At 41.3% G+C, this 25,806-nt stretch overlaps 1 protein-coding gene across 8 annotated transcripts in view; it reads right to left on the reverse strand.

Annotated features, from left to right (window-relative positions):
- Window positions 1-25,806, reverse strand: part of LOC141757314 (netrin receptor UNC5D-like) — a 211,930-nt gene that overhangs the window by 78,358 nt on the left and 107,766 nt on the right. For 7 of the 8 annotated variants that reach the window (XR_012591619.1, XM_074617728.1, XM_074617727.1 and 4 more), the window contains exon 3: window positions 6,578-6,784. Coding sequence is in view for 6 of the 8 variants with exons in the window: in XM_074617728.1 (XP_074473829.1) it covers window positions 6,578-6,784 (207 nt within the window). In the remaining 2 variants the exon portion in view is untranslated. Of the gene's footprint in view, window positions 1-6,577; window positions 6,785-9,193; window positions 9,324-25,806 lie in introns of those variants that run through there. The other variant, XM_074617732.1, reaches the window with a different exon arrangement.

The raw sequence follows: 25,806 nt of genomic DNA on the forward strand, positions 1-25,806 counted from the left end.
CAAGCAGCAGAGCCACACATCATCACGCAGGGCACCCTTCTAGGGGGTTCAACCAGAGCACAGCACACTATATAAGATTATAATACAAGTAGATGCATCTAAGGTTAGATATTTATGTTTGTGTGCAAATGCTAAGGGGAAAGAAAGAGATACAATATTAAAAAAACCTGAAGGCATTGGAGAGTGAGTGTGAATAAAAGAAAAGAAAAGGAAAGACAAGTTGTTACTTCTCTCCATAAAAAGGGACGGTCTCGACAATCAATGCACAAACAAGACTTCACAAACCAGAGTCTGTCTGGCTAATCCGGATCAGAGTGTAATTAGTCTGGTTCGGTTTCACAGTGCACAAATTAAAGACGACCAAATAAAAAAAAGAATTTGCTGAGGGGCGTGTATGAAGGAGCAAATTTATCTTTCATGTCGAGAGCTGTCTTTTCTATGCAGGGAATAGCAGACTTTAATATATATCGCTGTGGAAGTTTTTTCACTTTGACTGGGCACTGATCTACTTTGCGCACAAATCCCTTCTCCTGTTTATCTCAAATGACTTTTTATAAACGTCACTATTTTGGTGGACTTTATTTAGCATATTCTATATGTTTTCTTTGGCCCAGATGTCAAGCAAACATTCTGCAGAAGTCCAGGTCTGTCCTCTCCCACTCACAGGCAGCCTGCGTTTTGGTTCGTTTGAGTCCAAGACCAGCTCTCGTTAAGCGGTCTTGGACCAGTTGTTTTGGTCCACAACAGAGTACATTTACTGTGTTCACAACGCCCCAAACAAATTGCACCAGAGTTTGATTAAAACGGACTAAATGTGGCTTGTGAAAGCGCCCAAACAGTCTACAGCAGTGATACTCAACTGACAGCCCAGGGGCCACATCTGGCCTGCGATACGGGTGCTGGGTGGCCTGCCAACCATTTTCTAATTCACAATGAAAATGAATTGATTCACATTGGGGATTTCTTTTCGTACTTTGAATGTAAATAAGGTGCAGAGTGCATAAAAAAGCATCAAAATAGACTAAAAAAGAGCAAAGGGAGGATCTCCTGGACAACCCAACAGAGGTCCGGGCTAAGCCCTGAATGTACTGTTTGTATTTATTAACTGGTCTTCTGTCATTTTGCAAAAGTCCCCCATGGGTAAAGTTGAGAATCCCTGGTCTACAGTCATGTTAGCCGCTCTATGAGACTGTACTTAAGCAGCTTTGAGCTGCATGCTAACATCTCACAATGACTATGTTAACATGCCGGGTCACGTTCATCATCTTAGTTTAGCATGTTAACATTTGCCAAATAGCACAAAGTAGAGCTGAGGCCGATTGGAATAACATTAGTTTTAGTATTAGACAAAATAAACTTTTTTTATTTGATGATGACTGCAGATGGAGAGTTAACAAATCACCAGAGATGTTCCAATTAATTCTGTGAAAAACATGAATGTCTCTTGTCAATGTCATGGCAATCCATCCAATAGTTATTGAGAAATTTCACTCAAAACTACAAATGTGAAGGTTTAATAAAAGCAAAATCCATTTAAAAAAATGTGAAAGTCAGGACCTCGTCATTAGGATTCAACAAATGAATGAAACCTTGAAAGTTTGTGCAAACTTTCAATAATTAGAGAGACATTTCAGTCTGGACCTGAAGTGTTGACGTGATAAAAACCCATGCCGTATGAAAAAAAAAGATGTTTATTCTTTGAATCTCAACAGGCAGATGGCTCTATACTAACTGTATGTAAATGTTTGAATACTGAAGAGGTATGTGTCACTCATTTATATGAAGTGTTTGAGAAAAAGAAGGTGTTTCTGGTGCTGAGCTGCTAAACACAAGTGGTCATCATTTTTCCAACTTGTAGTAGTAATGAATGTGATTTTAATAGTCAATAACATGCTTAAAAAAAGATTAAAATAATCCAATTAGAAAAGACAGTTATTGTTTTTACACACAAGTACAATTCTAACACGTTTCCACTAAAAACTATTGAACGGTTATGCATCATTCTTGTTCCGCAAAGCCATAAAATGATGGCCAGCAGTGCTACTGGCTATTACATTTCCCATTTTAGTTTCAGAAGCCATCACAATTTACCTGAACCAAACAAATCAACATGTAATGGAGAAATCGGGGATGTGGAATGTCTCTCCCCTTAGAATTATGCCACGGTTGAGAGAACATCTCCACTGTGCACAAACGATGTGTTAAGCAATGGTAATGTTAACATTTGAAGCTATTTACTGCTTTCAGAGGGAGGCTGTTGGAGTGTGCAGCCACATCCAAGTGTGGGCTGTAAAAGATGGCCAGCTCTAGTGTTCGTAAAAATCAAATGATACTGGCGTTAATTTGGGGACATTTTGTTCTCCACTTTTTTCTTTTTCTTTTGAGGCATCATCCAATAAAGTAGCTGTAACAGTTTCCAGATATTCTCATGTCATGCCAGAGAGCCACTACTTCATGTACAGTTTGTAATGTTTCATTTTGCTAAACTTCTTACTAAACTCCTCCATCCATTTTCAATGTGCCTCATCCTGTGTCTGATACAGCGCTAAGCACTGAGATGATCAGTGGCAAGACAACATATCTTCTTAATGCATATTGAACCCTGGTGAGAAGTTTGGATGCTGCACTGTGATAGTATTAAACAAAAGCCATGACTGAAATATCTGCCTATAAATTAAAGACTCAATGCTCCGTATTCCTGCCAATACAGAGCCCTAATGCCAAATGCATTATGGTCAAGTTTAAACCTGCATTAACTGATGTCTGAGAACGTGGGAGCAGCAGAAACAAACTGTGATGAACACCTTTTACACATCCAGCAGATATGGAGCACGGTTAGCATTCATTTGGTGTCGTGTTTCAGGCCACCTGGTGAATATAAGTCCAATATTGACACTCCTTATAGCTCCGCTTTTGGTCTCCACCACCTCCTGAGAAAACATATCTGCTCTATACCTGTTAAATTCTCCACTATGCTTCACCAGCTATATTATATTCCATTTCTGTCAATAGATCCCCCTAATTGTTACACACAATACATACATACATACTTACATTGGTCCTTTTAAGTTAGGAAAAGATTGCTATCATCGGGACAATGCATACAGTCTAACTGTAAACTAGAATTACCGCCTCGCACCAACCAGTCAAGTTGCAGTTTGGATCCATTTCTGTCCAAAATGTCATCACTTCATCTTTAATGCTATCAGACATTTGTGTGAAATTGTCATAATTAGCATATGAATGTGCCAAAAAGGTGTTATGTGAGGTCACAATGACCTTTGACCATCAAATTCTAATCAGTTCATCCTTGATTCCCTCCAGGCGTTCCTGATATATATGAAGCTCACGAGAACGGGACGGACGGACGATCTAAAAACCATAATGCCTCCGGCCACGGCTGTCGCTGCCGCAGAGGCATAAAAATATATAAAGTATATAATTGGCAGGAGGATCAAGTCGTGAAGTTTATGCAGGCAGTTTCTACCAGTCTCTCCACAAATATATCAACTTAGCGAGAGTCGCCTGTCTATCTGTAACGTTGTCACCTCAGCTTTGATCACTGGCGCTATAGCAACGGCATAAAGTGTTGACAGACAGGAAGCAGCCCTCAGAATAGCATACGTAAAACTTGCTGAGAACTTTTACAGTATGAAAATCCAACTAAACGTTGAGGTACATTTATGCATGGAACAACTCACTTGGCCATTGCTTCCTTTTTGGTACAGATGTTTTCTTACAGATTCCATCCATCGAGGTTTTCTATCTATTCTGAAATCTATCTCTGTGCTGCTTCGACATTTTTAGCAAAGGTCAAGGTTACAATAAAGACTAATAAAACCCCTGATTGTCACATCTCCCAGCAGCTGGTGCTTAGAGGAACCCATCCTGACCCAGTCCAAACCTGGACAGATCTTTCTGCTTTATGAGATACGAGCACAGGTGGAGTTTTAAGATGCTCTGCTTTTATTCTCTCTCTCTCTCAGTCCTCTCCCTTCTGTAGATCTCCCTCCTCGTCTCTGTCCCCGTGGAAACAGATATGAATGGTGATAAGGAGCCAGATGGGAGCAGCGCTATGAATCCAGACTAGAGGCAGTAAAAATTTAGAGGTCCATTGTTACCTCTGGAGGGAGATATTGATTGGCGCTGTGTGTTAAGTGAAGCATCAACGCTGTCGCACTAATAGCAGCCGAGGCAGGCTCATAAATATTTAGCCTTCATCCTGACCTCTTTCACCAAGTTAGATTTAATTAAATGATGGTCATCTGACGTTCAGTGCACACCCAGGCTTAATTATTAGTGTAGTTTATGTTTTTTTTCTACTCACATGGATACTAGATAGGACCACAACAAAAACAAGATTATTTTTAAAAATCACCTTCATTTATTTGATGCTTTGAAGACAACTTTTTCAGCACTGGATTGTGGACAATGGAAACTGCTTATAGTGATCACGTCTGTCCGGGTCAAATTGATCATGATAAGCGGATGATTATTATAACCGAATTTTTGTGGTTGTGCATCGTTTCTAATGCAGATTACCATCTAATTGACAATTTCCATCTAATTGTATATTTCTCACATAAATACAAAGTAATGAAATGGACCACTTCACTATTTACTGACTTGCTGCCAATTCTTCTACCTTTTCCCTCACCGAGGGTGAGGCGTTGTCGTTTTTTGGCTGGTTCTTCTGCAGGTAGAACGGCGCCTCTTTGCCGGGGCTCTTCCTTCTCTCACCCGTTAGCGGCGTGGAGGGAGACGGGCGCCGGTCCGCATGAGGTGTCGGCGCTGCGGTGCTGAGGAGCCGGTCGGCTGAGTTTCATTTGGGGGGCATTACGTGACAAGGCGCTATCAATCCACTTTACGAGGCCTTCGACCACAGGTGCTTTCCCCCGTGCGCATTAGTTTTTTATTCTGAGAAAAATTACGTTCCTTTTCCCATCATGATATCAATGTGCACGCAGCATCAGCCTCAAGTATCCAACCAGAAAACAGACGGTCATCGAGGCAAAATATAAAGTAAAGTAAAAAAATAAAAAATAAAAAATTAGTCTACTGAGTTTTAAAATATTTTTCCATATGTTGTCAAGTACGAAAAAGACCCGGAATGAACACTGTAAGTGGACTACTTGATTACTATAAGCAAATTATTTAAACGTCATTTTAATAGGAAGGATTCTGTCCCAAGCTTTTTGCTCCATACCGGTTTCCACTGTATTTGAGAATCAGTCAATTTAACTACAATACAAGTCCATTTTAGGGAGAAAAAAAGTATAATTCAGTTTTTATGTTTGTTTTCTTTTACTACCAATTTGCTTTTTGTTACCCATTGTGAGATGATGCAATAAAAACAGACATGGGGCTTCAGATAACAAAAGGACATTCTTTCTTTGTGGTTCGAATTTGAAGTTAAAACAACAACAACTGCATTTCAGCACATTGCATCAGTAAAAGGACGCCATTCGGAGTTCAAAGTCGAATCCTGAAATTGGACAAGTAGGTGCCTTTCATGGTCTGAAAGTTGTCATTTCAGTTTGCATCAAATGTGACACAGTGTGCGCTAAAGAAGTGAGGCAAATATATTTGCAGGGTTGGACACGGCCGCGGGCATTGTCATAAAGCCCCATTTGCAAAGTTCATTCTTAAGACTTCAGTCCTTGCTATCAGAGATGTGAATGCTATCCTCGTAATGAAAAGTGACAGGATGAAGAAGGCTTGACGGGAAAAATAATAGAATTTAAGATGCGAGTTGTCTTTATATCCTACAGCATGTCTGTCTGTATTAGGGCTGAACAATTAATCCAATATTAATCGCGATCACGAGTTTGGCTTCCCGCAGTCAAATGAACATGATCGACTGCGATATTTATATCATAATGCTCCACTTATAGAAAACACTGCTGCATAAATCAAGCGCTTCCTAAATTAACAGCTAGAGACGAACATCAATCAGCAGTTTCATATATCAGATTTTTTTTTTATCACACACATAACATGCCGTCGGTGTGGAAGTTCGTCAGTGTGAGTGAAGAAGACATTAAAGCTGCAATTTGTCACAACTGCAAGTCCAAAATAAGCCGTGGAGGAACAACTTCAAAACATTTGGAACAACTATCAGACTCTTATTATATTGTAATTCAGAACAGAGGTTCCATTGAGTCACATTATGCTGCATTCAAGCTCTACTCAGTAAAAATGAGTATTGGGCGAATGCAAATTATAACACTATCATGATGTGTTCAAATGCAATCTTGTAAAATGTAGTTTTTGGCGAGAAACTTGAATAAATCCAGATGTTTTAAGGAGATGTTTTCACAGCAAGATAAGATACATATTAGAGAGAGAAATATGACTTGTTTAACTTCCTAACACTAGCTCATATTTAAATAAAACTACAATATTTTATTCCCTAATCATTTGAATTGTGTGTTTTTATGCAAATAACCGCTATAGACAATAACAATTGTCGATAGCAATTTGTCCCTAAGGTCTATGAATAATCGTGAATTATCATTTTGGCCATAATGGTGCAGCCCGAGTCTGTATACACAGTATTTGTCTGATGAGTGTTTACCTGTTCCCAGGTCGGTGTGCTCCTGAGACAGGTGCTGGCTCTGGTGGACCCATTCGCCGTTGCACTTGAAGAAGATCTGAAGAGCGGGCCGAGCTTGACACCGGAGCTTGATGGGGTTACTCTTGACGATGTAAGCGTCAACGGGCTCCTCCAGGAAGTGGGGCAGTGTCCCAGACTGGCCATGCTGCAGGGCTTCACCTCGGGGGCCTAAAGAGGAGAATAAAAAAACGAGAATTTAAAATGTGAATGACTGAACAAAATGGCGACGGCAAGATGGCTCATTCAAACCATCTCCGGTTGCTTCCCTGCCAAGTAACCCTGCAGTGAAATGTTGTTTTCAACACACACACACACACACACACACACACACACACACAAACACACAAACAGCTCAAAGCGAGCTCACTCTCTGTCTTCCCCCGGCCTCCACAATCCCTCACTCCCTCGCTCTGCCCTGCAACCAGACCCAACTAGCAGCCATTACTCCTCACAGCGACGTCTCCCTCAAACAAATGGGTTCGGAGCACAACGTGAGAAATAACAACACCAGAACATCACCTCGTCCCCACAGTCCATTCTCCATTCTCCGCTACAGCATTACAATACAATAATTTACAGCATGCCCTCAAAGTGTTTAATATTTTAAGAAGTACACGGGGACGTTCAGACAATGCTACGGGGGATTTTTGCTGAAGGCTACACTTGATTTTGCAAACCTGCAAACATTTATGATAAAAAATACCATCCTTGTTTCTTTAATAATGTATGTGATTAGTGTTTGAGCTCCTCTGGGAAATGGAGGCATTGGGTAAGGGGTATCTCTTCTGCACTGTTGGCTCAATATATGTTGTGTTTTTCTTCCCTGTATGGTAACAAATAACAACAGCAGAATTACAGCTGTGTTGGATGGTGAGAAATCCGGATTTTATGGGAGTTTGAGGGGGAAGACTCTCTGGAGAACGGAGCTGTTTGACAGGACCTGAAACATGTGGCAGTTTTTACCACAATAAAAATCCTACTATCAGGGTTATTATAGTAAACTAGAACTATAATGAAAATAAGCAGTGAGAAATATTTTTAGTGGACTGAAACTAAATAAAAACTAAATCCTTTCAGAAAAAAATAAACTGAAACAATATTGCCTGGTTAAAAAAAATTATAAAAATAAAATATATATATATATATATATATTTTTTTTGTTTTATTTTATTTTTTTTTTTTTTTACTCTATTGGTGATCTATCAATTTGTAACCCCACCCTATATAATTTTGCTTAAATACCAATAATTTTGCTTAAATACCAATAAAAAATTGATCACAAAAAAAAAATAAAATCAAAATGTTTTATTTTTTTTAGCTATAATATATCACTACATAAAAAAAGGAGACAGCATGAATTTCCGTCAACTCTCGTGACATTGAACCACAGAAACTGAACGGACTTGACGATCCAGGAGGCGGTGCTATGACGCCATTGCTTCACTAAAGTAGCACGGAGATTAAACATTAAACATTTTGGCCATTCCTACACAGCTCTCCAACCATGTATTTTGTATGTAGCTACATACTTCTGTGTAGGGCTGCACAATTAATATACATTTTACCAAAATCGCAATATGGCCTGCTGCAATTTTTAAAATTGCAGAAGGCGCAATATTTGTTAAAGGCGAAATGTGTCAATATAGCGTTTTAAATTAAATATTGCGGTGATGCAGAGATGTCCTTGCAGACGCATCATATTCTACAGGCTTAAGAAAACATATTTGTTTGGTACAGATCCCCTCAAAAATCACACCATAAGCATTTTAATATGTTTTTTTTCAATGAAAATGAGAATAATGATGTAAAAATTATCATTCCCTCTAATATCGCAGGTCATATCGCGTTTGCAATATCAGTCAAAATAATCAATATTTTCAAAATCGTGCAGCCCTACTTGCACGAACTTGAACAAAAACTTTCTGAAAAACTGAAACTTAAGTTAAACTAGCAAACACACTCTGAAAACTAACTAAAACTAAACTAAAATGAAATCAAAAAGTCAAAACGATTATGGCAATGAGTAACAGAGAGGTGTGACCCATCACAACAACCAACAAACAGACCTCCTTTTACCAGAAACTGAATTAAAAAGCAAAATAAATCACTGGAATAAAGATCTAATTGAAAGTGAAGACAGAGACATCCCAACGTTGATCAGACAGATCTACATGAGTCCCATAAAGACTTCTTTGATCCCTCAGATGTTGGTGTTCACTAAAGACCGTTAATTCAGTTGAAGAATTCACCGACAACACGCTGGCAACACTTTTAACAGGCATTACTCCCTTCTTCCCCTGCCCGTCTGAGGTGTGTTCCAGTCAGCGCACGTTTTGCTACTTCTGAAGCCCCGCAAGTGTAATTACACTCTGAGTAATCCCCTAGTTTGCTGGAACCTCTTTCATGCAAGTGTGAAGGGTTTAGTGAGGCAAACCGTCCTGCGGCCGCCCCTCCCGATCCCGGCTCCCCACTGCACACTGCGTGTTTCTCCACAGTGATGGGTGTACCTCTGAAAACCCCATCAGGATTAGACAACCCACTCTCTCTTTCTCTCTCTAGCTAATCTAATCCTCCTACCTTTCCTGCCGGATGTCTCCTGATTGAGGGGAATAGATAAAAGGCAGTGTGTGATTCCCTGGCTGTGAAAATCACAGCACTAGCTCAGCGTTGCTCTCCCCTCCATGCGACACGTTCACGTTCTCTCCCTCGTTCCTGGAACTGAGGCTGAACAAAGAGACATGCTTTTAATTTAAAAATGACTAGCCCCAGGCAAGCTTTTCTTGTACTGAGCGCTCCAATTTGTTTTGCTCACGGAGCATTGACATGGTGTGTTTGTGTTTGGAGAGATGCAAAACATAGACGTGAGAGCGCATCCAGACTATGATAGATGGGAACATGAATACACAAACACACAGCTGTCAGACAAAAGCCACGGCCCTCCAAGTAATGACTCATTTGTTAATAGATCAGGTATTATACTAATGCACACCAACACGACAGTTTAATGCCACGGCGGCTAATACCTCAAATATCAACAGCAGCGAGGTTTAGTAAAGCATTACGGGCTTTATTTCAGAGTTCACTTTTAATTTTTTATTTAGCAGGTGGGATAGTGTTGCAGCAGACAGATTAGGAAAGACACTCTGGTGTGATTTAACCTGAGGGTGGTGGTGGAACATGTGACTCTAGGGGGGAAACACAAGCACTTATCCGTCTCTGGGACCGGCCTAACATTGTCTTTGCTCTTGAAATGGCTGAATATAGATCACAAAGTGCAACACCAAAATGAGGACTATAGGTTGCCCATCCGGCTCTGCACCTTGTCAGAAGTACAGATACATCGGGCAACCTCCGGGTCTGTAAAGTGAAGCCAATGCGGAAGTGCCTTAAACTTGTATTCTTTCTAACAGCCAGCAGGGGGCGACTCCTCTGGTTGCAAAAGGAAGTCTGATTGTATAGAAGTCTATGAGAAAATGACCCTACTTCTCACTTGATTTATTACCTCAGTAAACATTGTAAACATGAGTTTATGGTCTCAATTGCTAGTTTCAAGTCTTCTTCAATATAGCATGATGTTCATTTAGTAAATTATGGTCTACCACGACGTTGTCCAGTCTGGGAGTTGTCCGCGTTTTCCAACAACAACAGTTTTGTTGCCTAAAAAGCATTCGCTTGTACTTAGCTCCATCCTCTCGTGCCGTTGGCGACGGCCAAAATGCCAAACACGTCCATCCATTTAAATGAGATAACTGACGCTGTTATCATGCGAGATGTGGCTCAAACAAAGTAGTCTCGCGATACCGAATGTCTGGGGATTTGTTCATGCAAAGTTGTTGCTAGGACAGCATCACAAATGTATGACCCTTACATGTCTTGGATTCGGAGAGGCCAATCACAACCGCTTATCTACATGCGTGGGGACGTACATGTTGATAACGCGCTGTTATCGGTCGACGTCGTCTCCGTGGGAGAGAGTCGGGAGGGAGCCGGAGATTCTGGAGGAATAAAACCTGCGACCGCGAGTCACATTCTGGAGGAGAGCTCCAAGATTATTTTTTTAAATTTTGAACAGCAGCAACAGTGAGTGAACTGTCTGTGTGTGTCTGTTAGCACGTTAGCAGAACAGCTGTAGCAACAACAGTTCTGTGCATGTTTTTCTGCTATGACTTTTGCATGTCATCGCCCTAATATGAAGATTGAAGATATGAACATATGAACATCAGGACTTGGATTGGTTCTGCTATGCAGGTTTCTTTTAAACACTGTTTCCACCCAGTTTTAGCAACAAAACCACAGGGAGATCGTCTTCAGTCTCTAGGTGATCAAAGCGTTTAGAGACTGACTTTGCTGCAGAACGCGATGAAGCTGATGGTGCTGATGGTGCTGAGGGGTTTCTTTTTTCTGTTCTAACATTAATTTTCTGCTCATTTACGGTGCAGGACTGTTATTGGTTCATCTTCGCGTTCCCAGGAAAGGCCGAACACCAATATCTCTCCTCAATATGCTTCGCCGCTGTCATTCAGGAGACCGCTCTGCCCCGTGCTTCACAGTTTTCACAGTGATCTACAACCAGTGCCTCAGCCAGGCAATAACACACAAGGGGCACAGATACATCTAGCCCAGTTTGAGAGGAAAACAAGATATCACTGCCAAAGGGCTGAGTGATGGCTCTATCAGACACCCTCTTTCTCTCGCTCTACCTCTCTGTCGGCCGCCAACACAAACTAACTTTTGTCCAGCAAATGCACACAGAGTCTGATAATACCGCCTCCGCTGGGATGCAACCTGTAGGGGGGGATCGTTTTAATTTTCCTCAAGTACAGCAAACGCTCCGTCTCCTCACATGCAAAATTAAAAGCAATGGTTAAGAGTGGTCTCTTCTGTCAGTTCAATGTATTCATAGCTTTCAGTGGGAAACCTAAAAGAAATGAGGGGGAAAGAGCCCCCAGCCGACTGAACTAATTTGGTAAAGCCTTTGGGTAACAGCACAGGCTGTTTCACACGGAGAGAGATGACTGCTGCTCCAGCACACTCGCTCGTCGTGATTTGGAGAGACCGAAGGCAGCAGCCAGGCTGATGTTTGCCAGATTCTGCTCCACTTTCAGCACACTGCAAACCTCACATCCTGGCAGACAAACTGGCTGTCCTGTTTCCATCTCAAACACCAGCTGATCCGATCCGATCCTACAGAAACACTGTGGGCCCCAGCAGCCATGTGTCCTCTTCCTGCTGCCATTTGTTCTGTATACAAGCAACCAGGCAGAGAGTGTGTACACTGAGTCCCATGTCATCAAATTTGCAGATGACATGGACCTCCTTTCCAATCTTGGAGTTCAGACTCAAGATCATGGCCAACTGACTAAGTTCATCCAGTGATGCAACAACCCGTGCCTGGATCACAATATTATAACAACAAGGAATGGAAAAGGAATTAACATTGAACAGTTTAAAGCTGGAGTAAACTGACTAACATAAGTTATTTTTATAAAACAGTAGTGCATGAGACAGGTAATCTGAAAAAAATCATGTGCCTCTGTGTCCTCCGGTGCTCATAATGGCATCTGCAAGACTTCACAGACCGGAGGAAAACAAGCAATCAGAGCTGATCTGGAGCCTTGTCGTCTCTGAGCAGCTGTCAATCACTCGGGAGCTCCGATCAAACGGTCAAACTAGGCAGCGCTGATCAAGTTTTAATCAATATTCTGTTACTGTAATGACTATTTCTCCCCTCAAATGTTTTCAGAAACATGTTTTAGTGAACTGTTTAGCTGTACAATGAGAAAGTTTGCTCCTGCTGGTGGGCGGTGCTTGGTATTTCCTCAACTGATCTCAACATGGCTGCGGGGTCGCAATCTCTCTGCTGCCGCTGCCTAGTTTGATCAGAGTTTGTGAGTGATTGGCGGCTGCCTCCGTTGAATGAACAGCCAATAGGAACGCTCTCTCTCTGAAATGACCTGTGATTGGCCAAAGTCTCCCGTTACAGGCCTGAAAACAGAGAGCCATGAGGAGGTGTGCGTGGGGTCCTATTTGTTTAAGAGGCTGTTGCCTTCTGAACCTGAACCTCCTGCCTCTGCCAACATTTACAGGAAGTCATTGTTAATACCTCTTCAAAACCAGTTGCACGCATGAGGTTCTGAACACCAGCTCAATCGGATTGTCCTTTTGACAATTCGTACAAAACAATTAGTCCTGGGTTAATATGGGTCACTGTCGTTCGTGCGAGACCTGGTTCACAACTGCAGCAGCTTCCTGTCACTCCCCTAACAGGGCTGTCATGTTTCAAGCCCATTAAAATAACTTGTTGTCGTGGTGTTACAGTCCAGATTTAACACTAAATTAGGATTAGTTTCCTTTATCTGGTCAGATTTTGAGCAGTGTCTGCTGTTGCCATCTGCTTATATCCACACTAACTTACAGTAGAGCAGGTAGGTTACCTGTTGTTACAGCAGTTCTTCCCTGCTGAGTGTTCCCCCTCTGTGTTGGTACATTCACACCAACCATGTTTGCTTCAGTTTGAAAGAGTTATAATGGATATAAATGACCTTGAACATGCAGTTTCAGTAACCACAACACAGCCGCTCTCTACACTTCACTGGTTTTTAATGCATGTTTACTTATTTGAGCCCCCTTTTTCCATTTCGGTTGCTCTCCATGAATAATGTTCATTGAACCATATTGAATTCAAAACACCCGCTGCCACAATGGCACAATGCCACATGTGTGATCTCTGATTTCAAACCTCTTAACAGTTGTGAGGCACCAAAAAATTAATCTCCCGCTAATGCCGTGTGTGTGAATTACCAGCATGGACGCCGAGCAGAAAAAAGGAGACAGTGTGTGTTAGCGGGAACGAAACGCAGAGAGTGGGAGAGAATATATTGCTTTAATAAAATGCAACATTGGCTTAATGTTTTATCCAATAATCATACGCTTGAAGCCTAAAACATCTCTCCTTTTCAGAATTATTCTTCAATATGAGGCACTAACCATCCTTTAATATCCTAGAAATGCTGCAAAATAATAACAACTAACAGATATCGTTGCATCACGAGCTCTATTTAAATTAGCCTGAGATGTTAAAAAGAATATGGAAAGAAGTGGACAGGAGCACTGGGAAGTTCTCTGACTGCTTTAACTCGACAGCATTCAGTATTAATAAGCAGGAAGCAGCTGCTTAGCCATGAATTAACAAACAAATCTACTAATTCATTCTTAGTTTGTTAATTAAGAGCCAGTGGCATAAATGTTTGTTAATTACTTCACCATGTTGACATTTCAGTAACAGGTCTGAGAAATAAGGTGGTTAGTTGGCGGACGGGTGGGAAGGGGGGGGGGATGCATACTGCGGATTTATATTTGCTGCTATGTGTCGTCGCTTTGTGTAAACACTGACGTTCAGGCTAATGTGTCTGTGTAAATACATGAATAAATACAGCTTGGCAATGGTCAATGCCGCATTCATTATATATGCCCACAATGTGAGGTGCCTTCATGGGCACTATTGACGCAGATCCGTGCAGCAGATGGATGGTCTAGATTGGGGATCAGAGGTGAAGCTAGCAGAGGAGATGGGGGTGGAGGGAGATTGGTGAAGCAGATGATAGGTGGGTGTTGAAGATAGTGAGAAGCACGGGGGGAGCATCTGTTCAGATCAGCCGGGTGCACGGCAGGAAGACAAAAAGTGAGAAGCATTTTACAGGAAGTGCTTATAAAACTGAGTCCAAAAAAGAAAGGCACTTCAGTTTTGGTTCTCAGCCAACTTTTGCCCACTGAAAGATCGCAACCTCTGCGATGCACACACACACACACACACACACACACACACTTCCTCTCTGTCTGCAGAGATTTCTGAATGACAGATTCACCACGGGGGAAATATAGAGTGGCAAAGATGGGATTTCTTCTCCCGTCGCAACAGCAAATGGTGCGAGAAAGGCGGCAACACGTGAAAGCCTGATTGCGTTTGGTGTTCTGCAGACACTACCTACTATTCAACCGCATCAAAACACATCAACCCAGGGCTCCATGTGACAAGCCGACAGGTAATGAACTGCTTAGCAACCGTGTGCTATGCACGCCGCCTGGATGCACACGGACTCCACCGTCCAGTGGAAGTGCAGCTGGGTTTCCGTGTTATTCCAAAAAAAATCGAATAATAGAGAGATTTGATATCATTATTTAAAATCACATCCCTGTTTCCTTCCAGGCTTCCTTTCCCTCCCTGTCCCCAGGCAAGTCTCAGTGACTTCTGTCAGACTGCAGAAATGCCCGGAGCTCTGAATCTACTCTCTAACTTGTAATTTCTTTGCAACGGTAGTCACACAAGCAATACATTTCTGCTCTGCCTCGCAGACTCTTAAAAAACAGCATGGCCTCAACAGAGAGAGATGCCAGAGCGCTTTGTTCAAATATTGATGCAAACCTCTCATCTGGCATCTCAGGACACAACAGACATGCACACACACATTCACATAGTGTGTGTGTGAAGCACTCCCAGGCAGAGACCGTGTCTTGACACACATGCCAGATGTTGTCCAATCAGAACATGGACAGACAAATGTTGACTCTTTGCTCTGATTGACTGTTTTTCTTCATTTTGTAGACTTCCCTGTGTTGATTCAATGATTTTTTTTCTTTTTCTCGCTCATACAAGTCAGGAAAACTGTCTAAAAAAATCGGGTCGTTTCTCTTGATCAGCGAAGCCCGGCGTCACACTCACACACGGGAGCTGCTCGGTACTACCGGGCTCTTATCTGCTGGACAGCAGCACTGACTGGAACAGCGGGGGGGGGGGTGAGGAGTCTTGTTTGAGGACACCTGGATGCTGGAAAATAAAAGATTAAGCACTACTCATACACTTCCCCATCAATATCGATCCTCTATATCTGTGAGGAGGTGCGCAGGAAGTGTATCACGTCAATTTAGCATTAGCGGAAAGGACACGATGAGACATATTGTCAAAGCATGAACAACAGAGACTCTGAAAGGATGTTTGGTTGTACTGTATTTTTGATGTAGTAGTAGTAATGCTACATGATTTGGTTCAAAATGGATGCTTGCAAATTTGACACGTTGAGAGAGGAGAGATGATCCGAGTTGATCAGAGTGTTTTGTTTTTTTCCTGAGTTTCATCCCTCAGGCAGCATACAGGGCTATCTTCATGATGGAGGTTGTTGAGGCCATATGCAGAGAATACTGAGAGGAAGAGGCTACAGCACTTCCACCTCCTGTGCTCCTTGTTTTTCAGATAAAAAATATTATTTAATCATTGTTTTTATTCACAGTTGATATTCTCCTAAAAATTGGACATAGGACTGGGCAATATGACCAAAATTATACATCACGATATATGTAATTTCATATCTCGATAACAGTATTTGAGACTTATTCCACACATAGCTCTTGTTTCCTTAGACCCCCTCATTCCCGTACTTCCCAATCTCAGTTTAGTATATTCTACCGAGGTTCCAAATTATGGAATTCTCTACTTACATGTTTTGTACATGTCTCCACAGCATTTTAAAAGATCCCTGAAATCACTTCTTCTAACCAACCAATACTTTCCATATAGACTGCCTATATAAGATGGGTTCAAGTCCAACCAAAAATATGTTCCTTATACAAGTCAAAAGGCCTGCTATGATTGTGTTCATCTTTCTTGTCTTGTGGAAACTCTATGCCACATGAGCGTATGCTCTTAGTTTGTTAAGTTAGTCTTTAACACTGAATTATGAATGAGTCTTCTTGATATCTACATAACCGATGGGTGTTTCTGGGATGCTTTGTTGTCAAGTACTTTGCTAAACTGTCAGTGGGTTCCAATCCACGTACTTCCAGAAGTACACTTCAATGTAGTGCACTTTGTGCACTCTGTACTCACTTGAGTAGTGCGTAAATTTCAGCGGGGTAGGGTCGACTCAAATCGAATACTCTGCGGCGCACTGACCGGAAATGACGATCGCAACATTTGACTGCGGCTCGCTACCCGCCAAAATATCTTCTGAAAAAAAAATGAAAGCAGAGTGGAAATTACGTTTCCAACGTCGTCGCCTACGATGTGTCCTCCTGTTGGCTGAAAATGCACCGGTATGTTAACGTATTGTATTGTTTTATTCTGTTATCTACGTATGTTTGAATAGTGGTCGTGGCTCCGCCCCTTCCGCTACGTAGCCAAGATGGCAACAGTTGAGTGTGGAAAGTGTCCAGCGTTCCACACTCAACGATCTGACCGCTTTGAGTACAACATCCGGGTACTTTGAGTGCACTGCATTTTGCCATACTTCCCAGTGTGAACGCACTTATGCACTCAAAGTAGTAAGTGTAAGTACAGAAGTACGCGGATTGGAACACACCGTATGTCTCTGTTTTTTTACTATGTCTAAAATTATTGATAGATACATACAAATAGTGTATATTACTGTAATTATTTCATGTAATATGCTACCTGGAGAATGCCACTTTTCAAGCCCCTGGAGGGTTTGTATTTTTTCATTAAATTAAGGACTTTAGTGCAAAATGATCAGTTTCAAGTGAAACTATACAGAAAAAAATAAATATTTCCAGCTATACACTGATTATGTTTACATGCACACAAATACAGAGTAATCAGATTAAGACAATAGGTCGATTTAACTGAGTTTGATCAGAAATTTGAGTTAGTATGTGCATGTTGTTATCAATTTACACGGCGATATATGATTTCATCAAGATTCCATTGCAAGATGATAAATTATCATATTGGATTATTGCTCTAACTGGACCTCAATCAAAGATAAAGTACGGTGCTCTTTGTGGTAAATATGCAAACACAAACTGATCTGTGTCTTAACCATTTGGCTACGGGATGCCCCAGTGAATATGATTTTAAGTAGGCTTAGCGCATTAATTATGCAGCAGATTACACAGCAACTGTTATAATGGAAAGCATAATACCCCGTGTCATCATTTGCTAGATTGATATTGATGTATTATATACACATAAATGTATACAAAAGCAGGAAATATGAAAGCAGATACTGTAGGTTTGGTTGTTGTGACTTCTTAATTCCTTCAGATATATAGAGTTTTCATAAAAGCACCACAGGAATATATTTTGTTGTCAAAAAAAATGTTAGGAAGTAAATGTGTGCACAAACCAGACTATGCGTGTGTGTGTGTACAGTCTGTGCGCACGAGTCCATGTGAATGTGTGTCACCCACAAACACCAAGGTGGTATATGTGTCTTCATCGGTGTTGTGACAGCTTGCCAGCCTGGTTTTGGCAGGCGGGAGATAGTGCTTCCCTCAGCTCTCCCCGATAATCAAAGAGTAAACATGCTGAAGCAAAAGTGGGTTACCTGGATGTCAAACTGACAAAAAAAGTCTCCTGTCTCTGTCCCGTGAACCACTTCTCAAATCCATTCTGCTCACGCTAATATTAGAGGGGAAACAAACTCATTTAAATAAACGCTGCACACATTTGCATACCGCCTTTCATATTCAGTCTGTCAAAGAATTCACTAGAAGACTTTTCCCTTCACCAAAGAAACAAGGAGTGTAAACTAAAAATATGACAAATAGGCTTTAGAGTCATGTATATGAGAGCAGAGAGCAGGGATAATCCCAGGGAAATCCACTCAAACTTGTGACTTGACTTTTCATAACTTATAATGACCGGGCCTCAGTGATGGACAGTACCAATTTAAATAGAAACGGATCATGACTTCTCCATCCTTAGGAAAAAAAGAATTGGCCTCCTGTTACCAGCAGAACAAAGGGATGTCACCAAATCAACCAAGACTGAAATCTTAAGGATTTATAACTTTAAATTCTGAGCACTGTTAAAAAGACGACTTCCTAAAACATCTCGACTGGAATAACGCGTCCATTTGTGCCCGCAAGCGAAATTTTTGGTTTGCTTTGGTGGAAATGTTCTTTGGGCTTGCCAAATGTCAAGATATTTTCAATATTGGTCAAATCGTTTGGCTGAAAAAGTAAGTTTTCGGGCACATATGGGAGTACTGTTTCTACAATAGACTCCATTATATCTTAGGACATTAGTTCAATGTGCCCAAAGACTAGATGTAGTATGATAAGAAAATGACTGTATCTCAGAAACTATAAGGAGCACAATCAAGTATTTGGTATCTATGAACTCATAACAAGTTGAATATTAAAGATATGCACACATATGCAGTGTAAAAAATATATTTCATATAGAAAACATTTAAAGGGACTATTTGTAATTTTCAGAAATGCTGCTTAACAGCGACACCTGTGGCCTTGAAATCAACGAAAGTCAGCGTCGAGCTCGCGCTTGCTCGCTCTACATAGACATGAACGAGCATCGCTCAAAACAGTGAGGCGACAGACATCAGCTAAAACCACAATATCACTCTATATTTCAGCTGCTTGGCAGTAATGTTAGCTGACCAGACGAAGGTCTTTCCATGAATCAATGCTGATCCTAGTGTTGGCTTTCCCTGCTCAGCGCAGGCTTCAGCAGCGGGGCTCCTCAACGAGTTACGTTATCGCCTCCCGACCGCAGCCGTCAGCCGAAGACACCGGCACCCGGTCGGTAACAAGACGATAACGTAACTCGTTGAGGAGCCCCGTCACTTCACAAGACACGGGAAACCTCTGTTGGTCTGGAGGAGCTGCAGCAGTTATTTCTGCAAAAACGTCCACTCTACATTCACTAGATATTCTCAGAGCTAAACTAACTCTTCTGCAGTGTGGAGTGAGCGCGTGTTCACGTCTAGAGGTGGAGCGAGACAGCAAGGACGCGCGCGCTGTCTGAGTGAAGGAGAGCAGGCAGCGGCTACACGCGAACGCGCATGTGTCCCAACCCGGTACATTTATACGCTTAAAAAGTTACAAACAGTCCCTTTAATAAAATTGTGATTTTTAATGTGATCTAAATATTAAGTTGTACTGTTAGATACTGGCCCAAAGTACATCTGTACCAAATTTCAAGACTTTTGATAAATCAGAACAAATGTTGTGGCATTTTTCCTTTTCATACTAAATATAGTCTTTGGTGAATTTACCATACTTGCCAACTGTTCCGATTTTCATCGCCCTCTCCCGGTTTCCTCCCGGGGTCACAATTCTCCCGTATTTCCCCCCGATTCATGACAAATTTTCACACCTTTTTCATTATCTTACCCTGTTTCTGGCGCTGTACAGCGTATATAATCCCAACTGTTTCCACCCGGACGACAATAGAGCTACACCAAATGTCGTTTCCAGGCGGAAGAGAGCAGTTTATGCTCGTAACACACTGAGTTTGAGCTGCGCTCCCCGCTGAGTTGGGCTTTGCTCGACATTGCGGAAAGCCGTAGTGGTGCGGCACAAGTCGTTGTAAATAAAGGGGTTCAGAGCGGAGCGGTGCCGTTGTCACGTTGTGTCTGAAAGGGCCTTCAGTCAGTGAGAGATGGAGAGAGAAATGAAGAGAGCTAACTGAAAGAAATACTCAAGCAGGGGCAAAAAAATTAATACAAACTGATGAATAGTAGTTTATGCTCGAGATTCATACGTCAAGTTTACGCCAGAGGGGCAAATTATTCAGTTTTCTTTCCTGAGAAAAGGTAAAATTTTAATAAAAATTCTGTGGCAGTGTACTTAATTTGTTATTTTCATTCATTTTAAGTCACCAGAATGCAGGAAACAAAGTCTCTGAAACTTCTTTTGAAATTAAGTTCTCAAGGTTGGTAAATACAGAACCTACTCCTCTTCAACAAGTTCTTAGTCTCACATATTCAAACAGGGATATTGCTCCTCAAAGGAGACTTCTGGAAACTTTTCTTTAGCCAAATAAAGCTAATGGTAACCTATTATCAGTAATAAAATGACCTTACTACTCTACAGCCCACCACTCCAATCAGTTTAATCTCATCCACCTCTGGAGGAGAGTGGGTGTAATATCTGGGAGCCTCCAGACTACTAGATGATTAGATTTTTTTCACTTAGTTTTTCCTTATCGCATGAACAATCAAGTCACTTTTGAGTAATGATGCAGATATGGGGTGCCTTTATTAACATGTTATACGCAGCAGCGCCATTATTACCTCATCTATCAGCGCTCGTTCTCTGCTTTTCCTCTGGTGTCGTTTAAAAGGCAAGCCTCCGTTGACTGACAGTGATAGCAGACAAAAGAAGATAATTGCTTACTTACTCTTTCCCATATAGCCTTTGATCCATTTTGTCTTTTCTGACAGTGAAGAGACAGCGACATAATTAAAGGCATTGTGTGGCATATACAATCTCCGCTGCGATCACACTGGCAACCTGACAGCTCACTCTAATGCGCGTGTTCTTTTTAAGGGGGCTCAATAAATAAGTAAAACCCTAGAAAACAATCCCCGCTCACTCTTTTCTCACATTTCTTCCTCCCACTTCTCCTTGAGAGCTTTAACACAGACCACAAATAAGACTGGGACTCTATTATTGAAGGATTGTATGAATAAATTACTGCTGTGTGGCCATACGTGAGAAAAGGTTCAGAGCGCCAAACTTTATCTCACACCTTATTGTTTGCTGTTTTGTCATCTTATTAAATGTTTGGCAGGGTAAAAATGAGATTCAATAAAAAAGTTAATATCCTACAAATGACTAGGCGCACAGCTTCTGTATTAATATCATTAATCATCTGTCAATATGTACAAGGTTGATTATGGAGGGCGATATCCGTGAAGCTTTTTTTTCGTCGGTTTCATGGTATTTTTTAGAGGATGTCCAAATTGCAGAGCGGGTATATAGCAGCACGACAAAGTGGGATATTTTCTCGGAGACTTTTGCCTCAAGTTTGATGGCGATCACTTTAACGGCAGCACAAATGGTTGTTGTCACAGAGTGGTGGTTTTTGGTAAAAGCTGGCTGTAAATAACAAAAGACGGTGCATGACTTGGCTTTGTACCAGCAATACAAGATATGTTGTTTCACATCAGTAAAGTGTCACTTCACCACTGAGACTCTGCAGCCTTTAGACAAAACAATTCACTTCAATGCATTTGCTTCAATGTCATCTTACAAATGAGGAAATGTGTCTACTACACCTTTAAAATTGCCTCATTTACAGTATTTGGTTTCTGAATGGGCTCATTTAAAGAATACATTGCTTTCATGGTAATTAAACTTGAGATGTGTTGCATTCTTAATACAGCGGGACTGCATGAACAATGGAATATTGCTCACCATCATTAAGCCATAATAGCCCGCTGCCTAGTGTTTGTGCTGCATTATCCATGCGGGATGCAACGAAGAAGCTTTAGACACTTGATAAATCAAATGTATAGCCTGCTTTTTTCCGTTGGCATTTTCCTGAGCACTACAATTACATTTATTATGTTAAAGGAGCACTTCAGCAATTTTACACAAGAAGATCGGTTTAGTTGTGATGAGGAGTGCCACTTATAGTCTGTGAATAGAAGTGCAGGATTTCGTCTGTGCTTCTGGAGGGGTTTCTAAAGAATAAGACAAACTGCGTTCCAAATCACGTACTTTTTACTTTTAGTACATACTGCCTCTTCCCTCACAGAGTACGTACTGTTGCATGCAGTATGCATACAATTGGGACATATTACTTTGTTATAACATTGCATCTTGAACTTTGACCCTCTTGCTAATATGTCCGCTGTGCAGGATTGTGGGCCAGAAAAGCATTCGCATACTGCAAAATGCAACCAGTTGTAGTTGCACATCCTGTATTTGACATACTATGTACCGTACTAAGTAGTACGGTAGTATGGGTCTTGAAATGCATTATAAGAGTGTAGTGGCTCTATGGGGCTTTACTAATGCCAACGTCAGCATGCTAACAATGAGAATGTTACTCTACTGAGTTGCATGATATAGTTGGAGTTGTAGGATAAAGCTTGACCAATCCTAAAGACTACAAGTCAGCAAATCTCGGCCTTGTCTATCCGCTTTGCTCTATCAAATCTCTCAACCTTACCTACGTGCAATCCTCGATCACATTACTTGTAGTGAATTCGCCATTTCATGTTTACCAACTTAGCCTGTGCGATGTGTTCTGTGGCTGATGAGTGAGCACACTCAGCCAGTTTGCAGCCATCTCTAACTTGAAGCCTTTAAATCAAAACATTATTTAAAATGAATTGTGCAGAATAAGAACACATCGTAGCTCAACCTGTGACGCTCTGATTATATTCCACAGTTTGACTTCCAGCTTAAGAGCTATCTGGGGCTTCAAGTTCAGCTTTAAGGCTTCACGAAAGCCTTGAACATTTTCAAAGGCTTATCTATCATTTGAAAACACTCTTTCTACCATACAAGGAGGTGTTCACTTCCGCCAATATCAGTCCGACTCATTCAAGCTTCAATTTCCTTTTCCCTCTGGAGAATTAAGAATAGATGGCCCACGCAGTCCTCCACTACCCAGTAATGACTTACTCATGCTATTATTCCTGTATTATTCCTGAATATATGGTGAAATTGAAAAAATAAAAGACTCAGTGACATTATGGTTTGACTCTGGAGCTAAAGAAAATGTAAGGAAGGCCAGAAGCCCATCAGGAAAGCAGTCAGCGGTCTCCTGACATATAAAATTCATGACAATCAAACACCTGTACAGTGCTTTTCCGTGTCTCGCAGCATCCTTGCATATATCAAAAGGGAAAAATCTCTAATGGCCCCTGAAAAATGCAAGAAAGTGGGTAACTTTATCCTGCTCTTCTCTCGCCGAGCACTATCCTCTCACCTCGTCTCTGATTTTCTTCAGTGAGCAGGGGCCAGTGGTTCAAAGCACCGCGTCGGAGCCCAGTCTGCCCTGCATTTTATGTCCCAGCGGAGGTCTTCAAACGTTACTTTTAACTGCCCCAGTAATGCAATCGGAGTGGATGGCGAATATGTGATGCAGCCAAAAAGCTCTGCAGTAAATGGAATGAGATCAAGGTAACATGAATAATAAACAAAGGAACAAAGTTGAGGTAAAGGTTGTATTCAAATCAGATAGCAGGTATAGTCTGTTGCTATCTAACAAGCTCATCCAGTGACAGACGGATATTTCTGCTCGGAGAAGCAGGAAGAAGTTCACTGTGCATTACATTACTAATGAACAATTTACAATTTGACTCCTTAATAACTTAGAGTCCCAGCGTACTGTACCAAAAGACTCCTGATTAATCTTTAAAGAAACAGCAAAAAAAGCAGCATAAACAACAAGAATTGAGATCTTTTAAGGCTGAATACCCTCATTTGTCAAGCTCAGGTGGACACGGCGAAAGTGTCAACACGATCTTGTCGCCGTTGTCACACAAATGATGCTTCACTTCAAATAACCGAGCAAATGAGCGAGAGAGCAAGCTGGCGGCGGGGCATGCTCAGCACCTTGTGGCACATCCTCTGCACAGTGTCCCAGATTCCAGCTTACGTAACCTGATTATTTGTGCACACCGTACAAATACTCATGACAAACAAAAAAAAAGAAGGAAAGAAGGCACATTCATTGCTCAGTGTCTCAGGTATTGCGGAGCTACCTATGCATTGTAAAGGTTTGCTATCTCAGCAACAACGCGTGGAGTTCAGGAAAGAGAGTGCTGAGTAAAGCTAGCTAAAAGACTATAGCTGCCATAAGGAGGGGGGGTGAGGAGGATGTGCAATCAGCAGTCCATATGGATATTATGAGGATAACGTCTACTAGACAGAAGGCCATTTCTCTCCTCATTAGAAAACCTATTGGACTTTAATTAACAGGTTAAGACCACTATAAAGCCGCTGCTATAGAGCCCACCATCAGAGGCAATAACACCTCGATTAGAAGACCTTGACAGCCTGGAGCTCCACCCCCTCGGTCAAAACCACCACCTCTCACCCTCAGGACAACCCCCCCACACAGTGTGTGTGTGTGTTTGTGTCGCTGTATGAATGTGAAGCAGGATGCTGCTGGAGCAGAGATGTGTATGTGCGCTTCCCCTGAATAAATCAATGTTCTAGCAATGTTTAAATAATGCCATGTAAGCTCGCAAATCCTAGCTGATCACAGATAACGCCTAGTTCGCAATTTTCAAACACGACTAATTTGTAAAGGAGTCAGCAACGATGCAGTTAAATGAGCTTGTGGCAATGCAGGTGGCTTCATAGGATTTTGGTTTCTACTAAGGGACGTCAGTTGCGGTTAATTTTGATTTAGATAGCCCGACATACATTAACCAGTTACTAACTAGGGGTGTAAATCACAAGCTTCATCTCAATACATTATTAATTTAATTATTTGGACGACGATTTGCTGATATCACAAAATCTGCCACAATAAGATTTCAATTTGATTCAATTCAGGGGCCTGCAATCGATATGAGACATCATATGGCCATTTAACACAATCGGCTACATCGATATCAACTCACAAAAAGTAACTAAAATATGACGTCGGCGTTTTAGGTTGTAGCGGACTCGGTTTAAAAGCGAGAGTGAAGATGCTGGCATCATATGAAACTAAAAAACCTAAAGAATCCATTGGTGCCAACCATTTCATACTAACTTCTCAGAAAGTTAAAGTTTGTTTAAGTTAAAGTTTAAGTTGGTCAGTTAAATAACGTTCCAAACTTACGCTACATTTTGGCGAGGAAAAACTGTCATGGCCATTTTCAAAGGGGATCCCTTGACCTCTGACCTCAAGATATGTGAATGTAAATAGGTTCTATGGGTACCCACGAGTCTCCCCTTTACAGACATGCCCACTTTATGATCATCACATGCAGTTTGGGGCAAGTCATAGTCAAGTCAGCACACTGACACACTGACAGCTGTTGTTGCCTGTTGGGCTGCAGTTTGCCATGTTATGATTTGAGCATATTTTCTATGCTAAATGCAGTACCTGTGAGGGTTTCTGGACAATATCTGTCATTGTTTTGTGTTGTTAATTGATTTCAAATTATAAAGCAGCATATTTGCCCACTCCCATGTTGATAAGAATATTAAATAGTTGACAAATCTCCCTTTAAAGTACATTTTGAACAGATAAAAATGTGAAATGCGATTAATCGCAATCAACTATGGACAATCATGCGATTAATCGTGATTAAATATTTTAATCGATAAAAAATTTTCTCGGTGGTTAACCATTGACATCCCCAACTCTACAATGTGTGACTATTGAGTTATCAGGAATGGAACTGTTTTATCTGCTAATGGATTTGATGAGAAATGGTGCGAAGCATCACCCATAAGCGATATTGTGATTAAATGTGGCA

Source organism: Sebastes fasciatus, chromosome 19, assembly GCF_043250625.1.
Source record: "Sebastes fasciatus isolate fSebFas1 chromosome 19, fSebFas1.pri, whole genome shotgun sequence".
Classification (NCBI taxonomy): Eukaryota; Metazoa; Chordata; class Actinopteri; order Perciformes; family Sebastidae; genus Sebastes; species Sebastes fasciatus.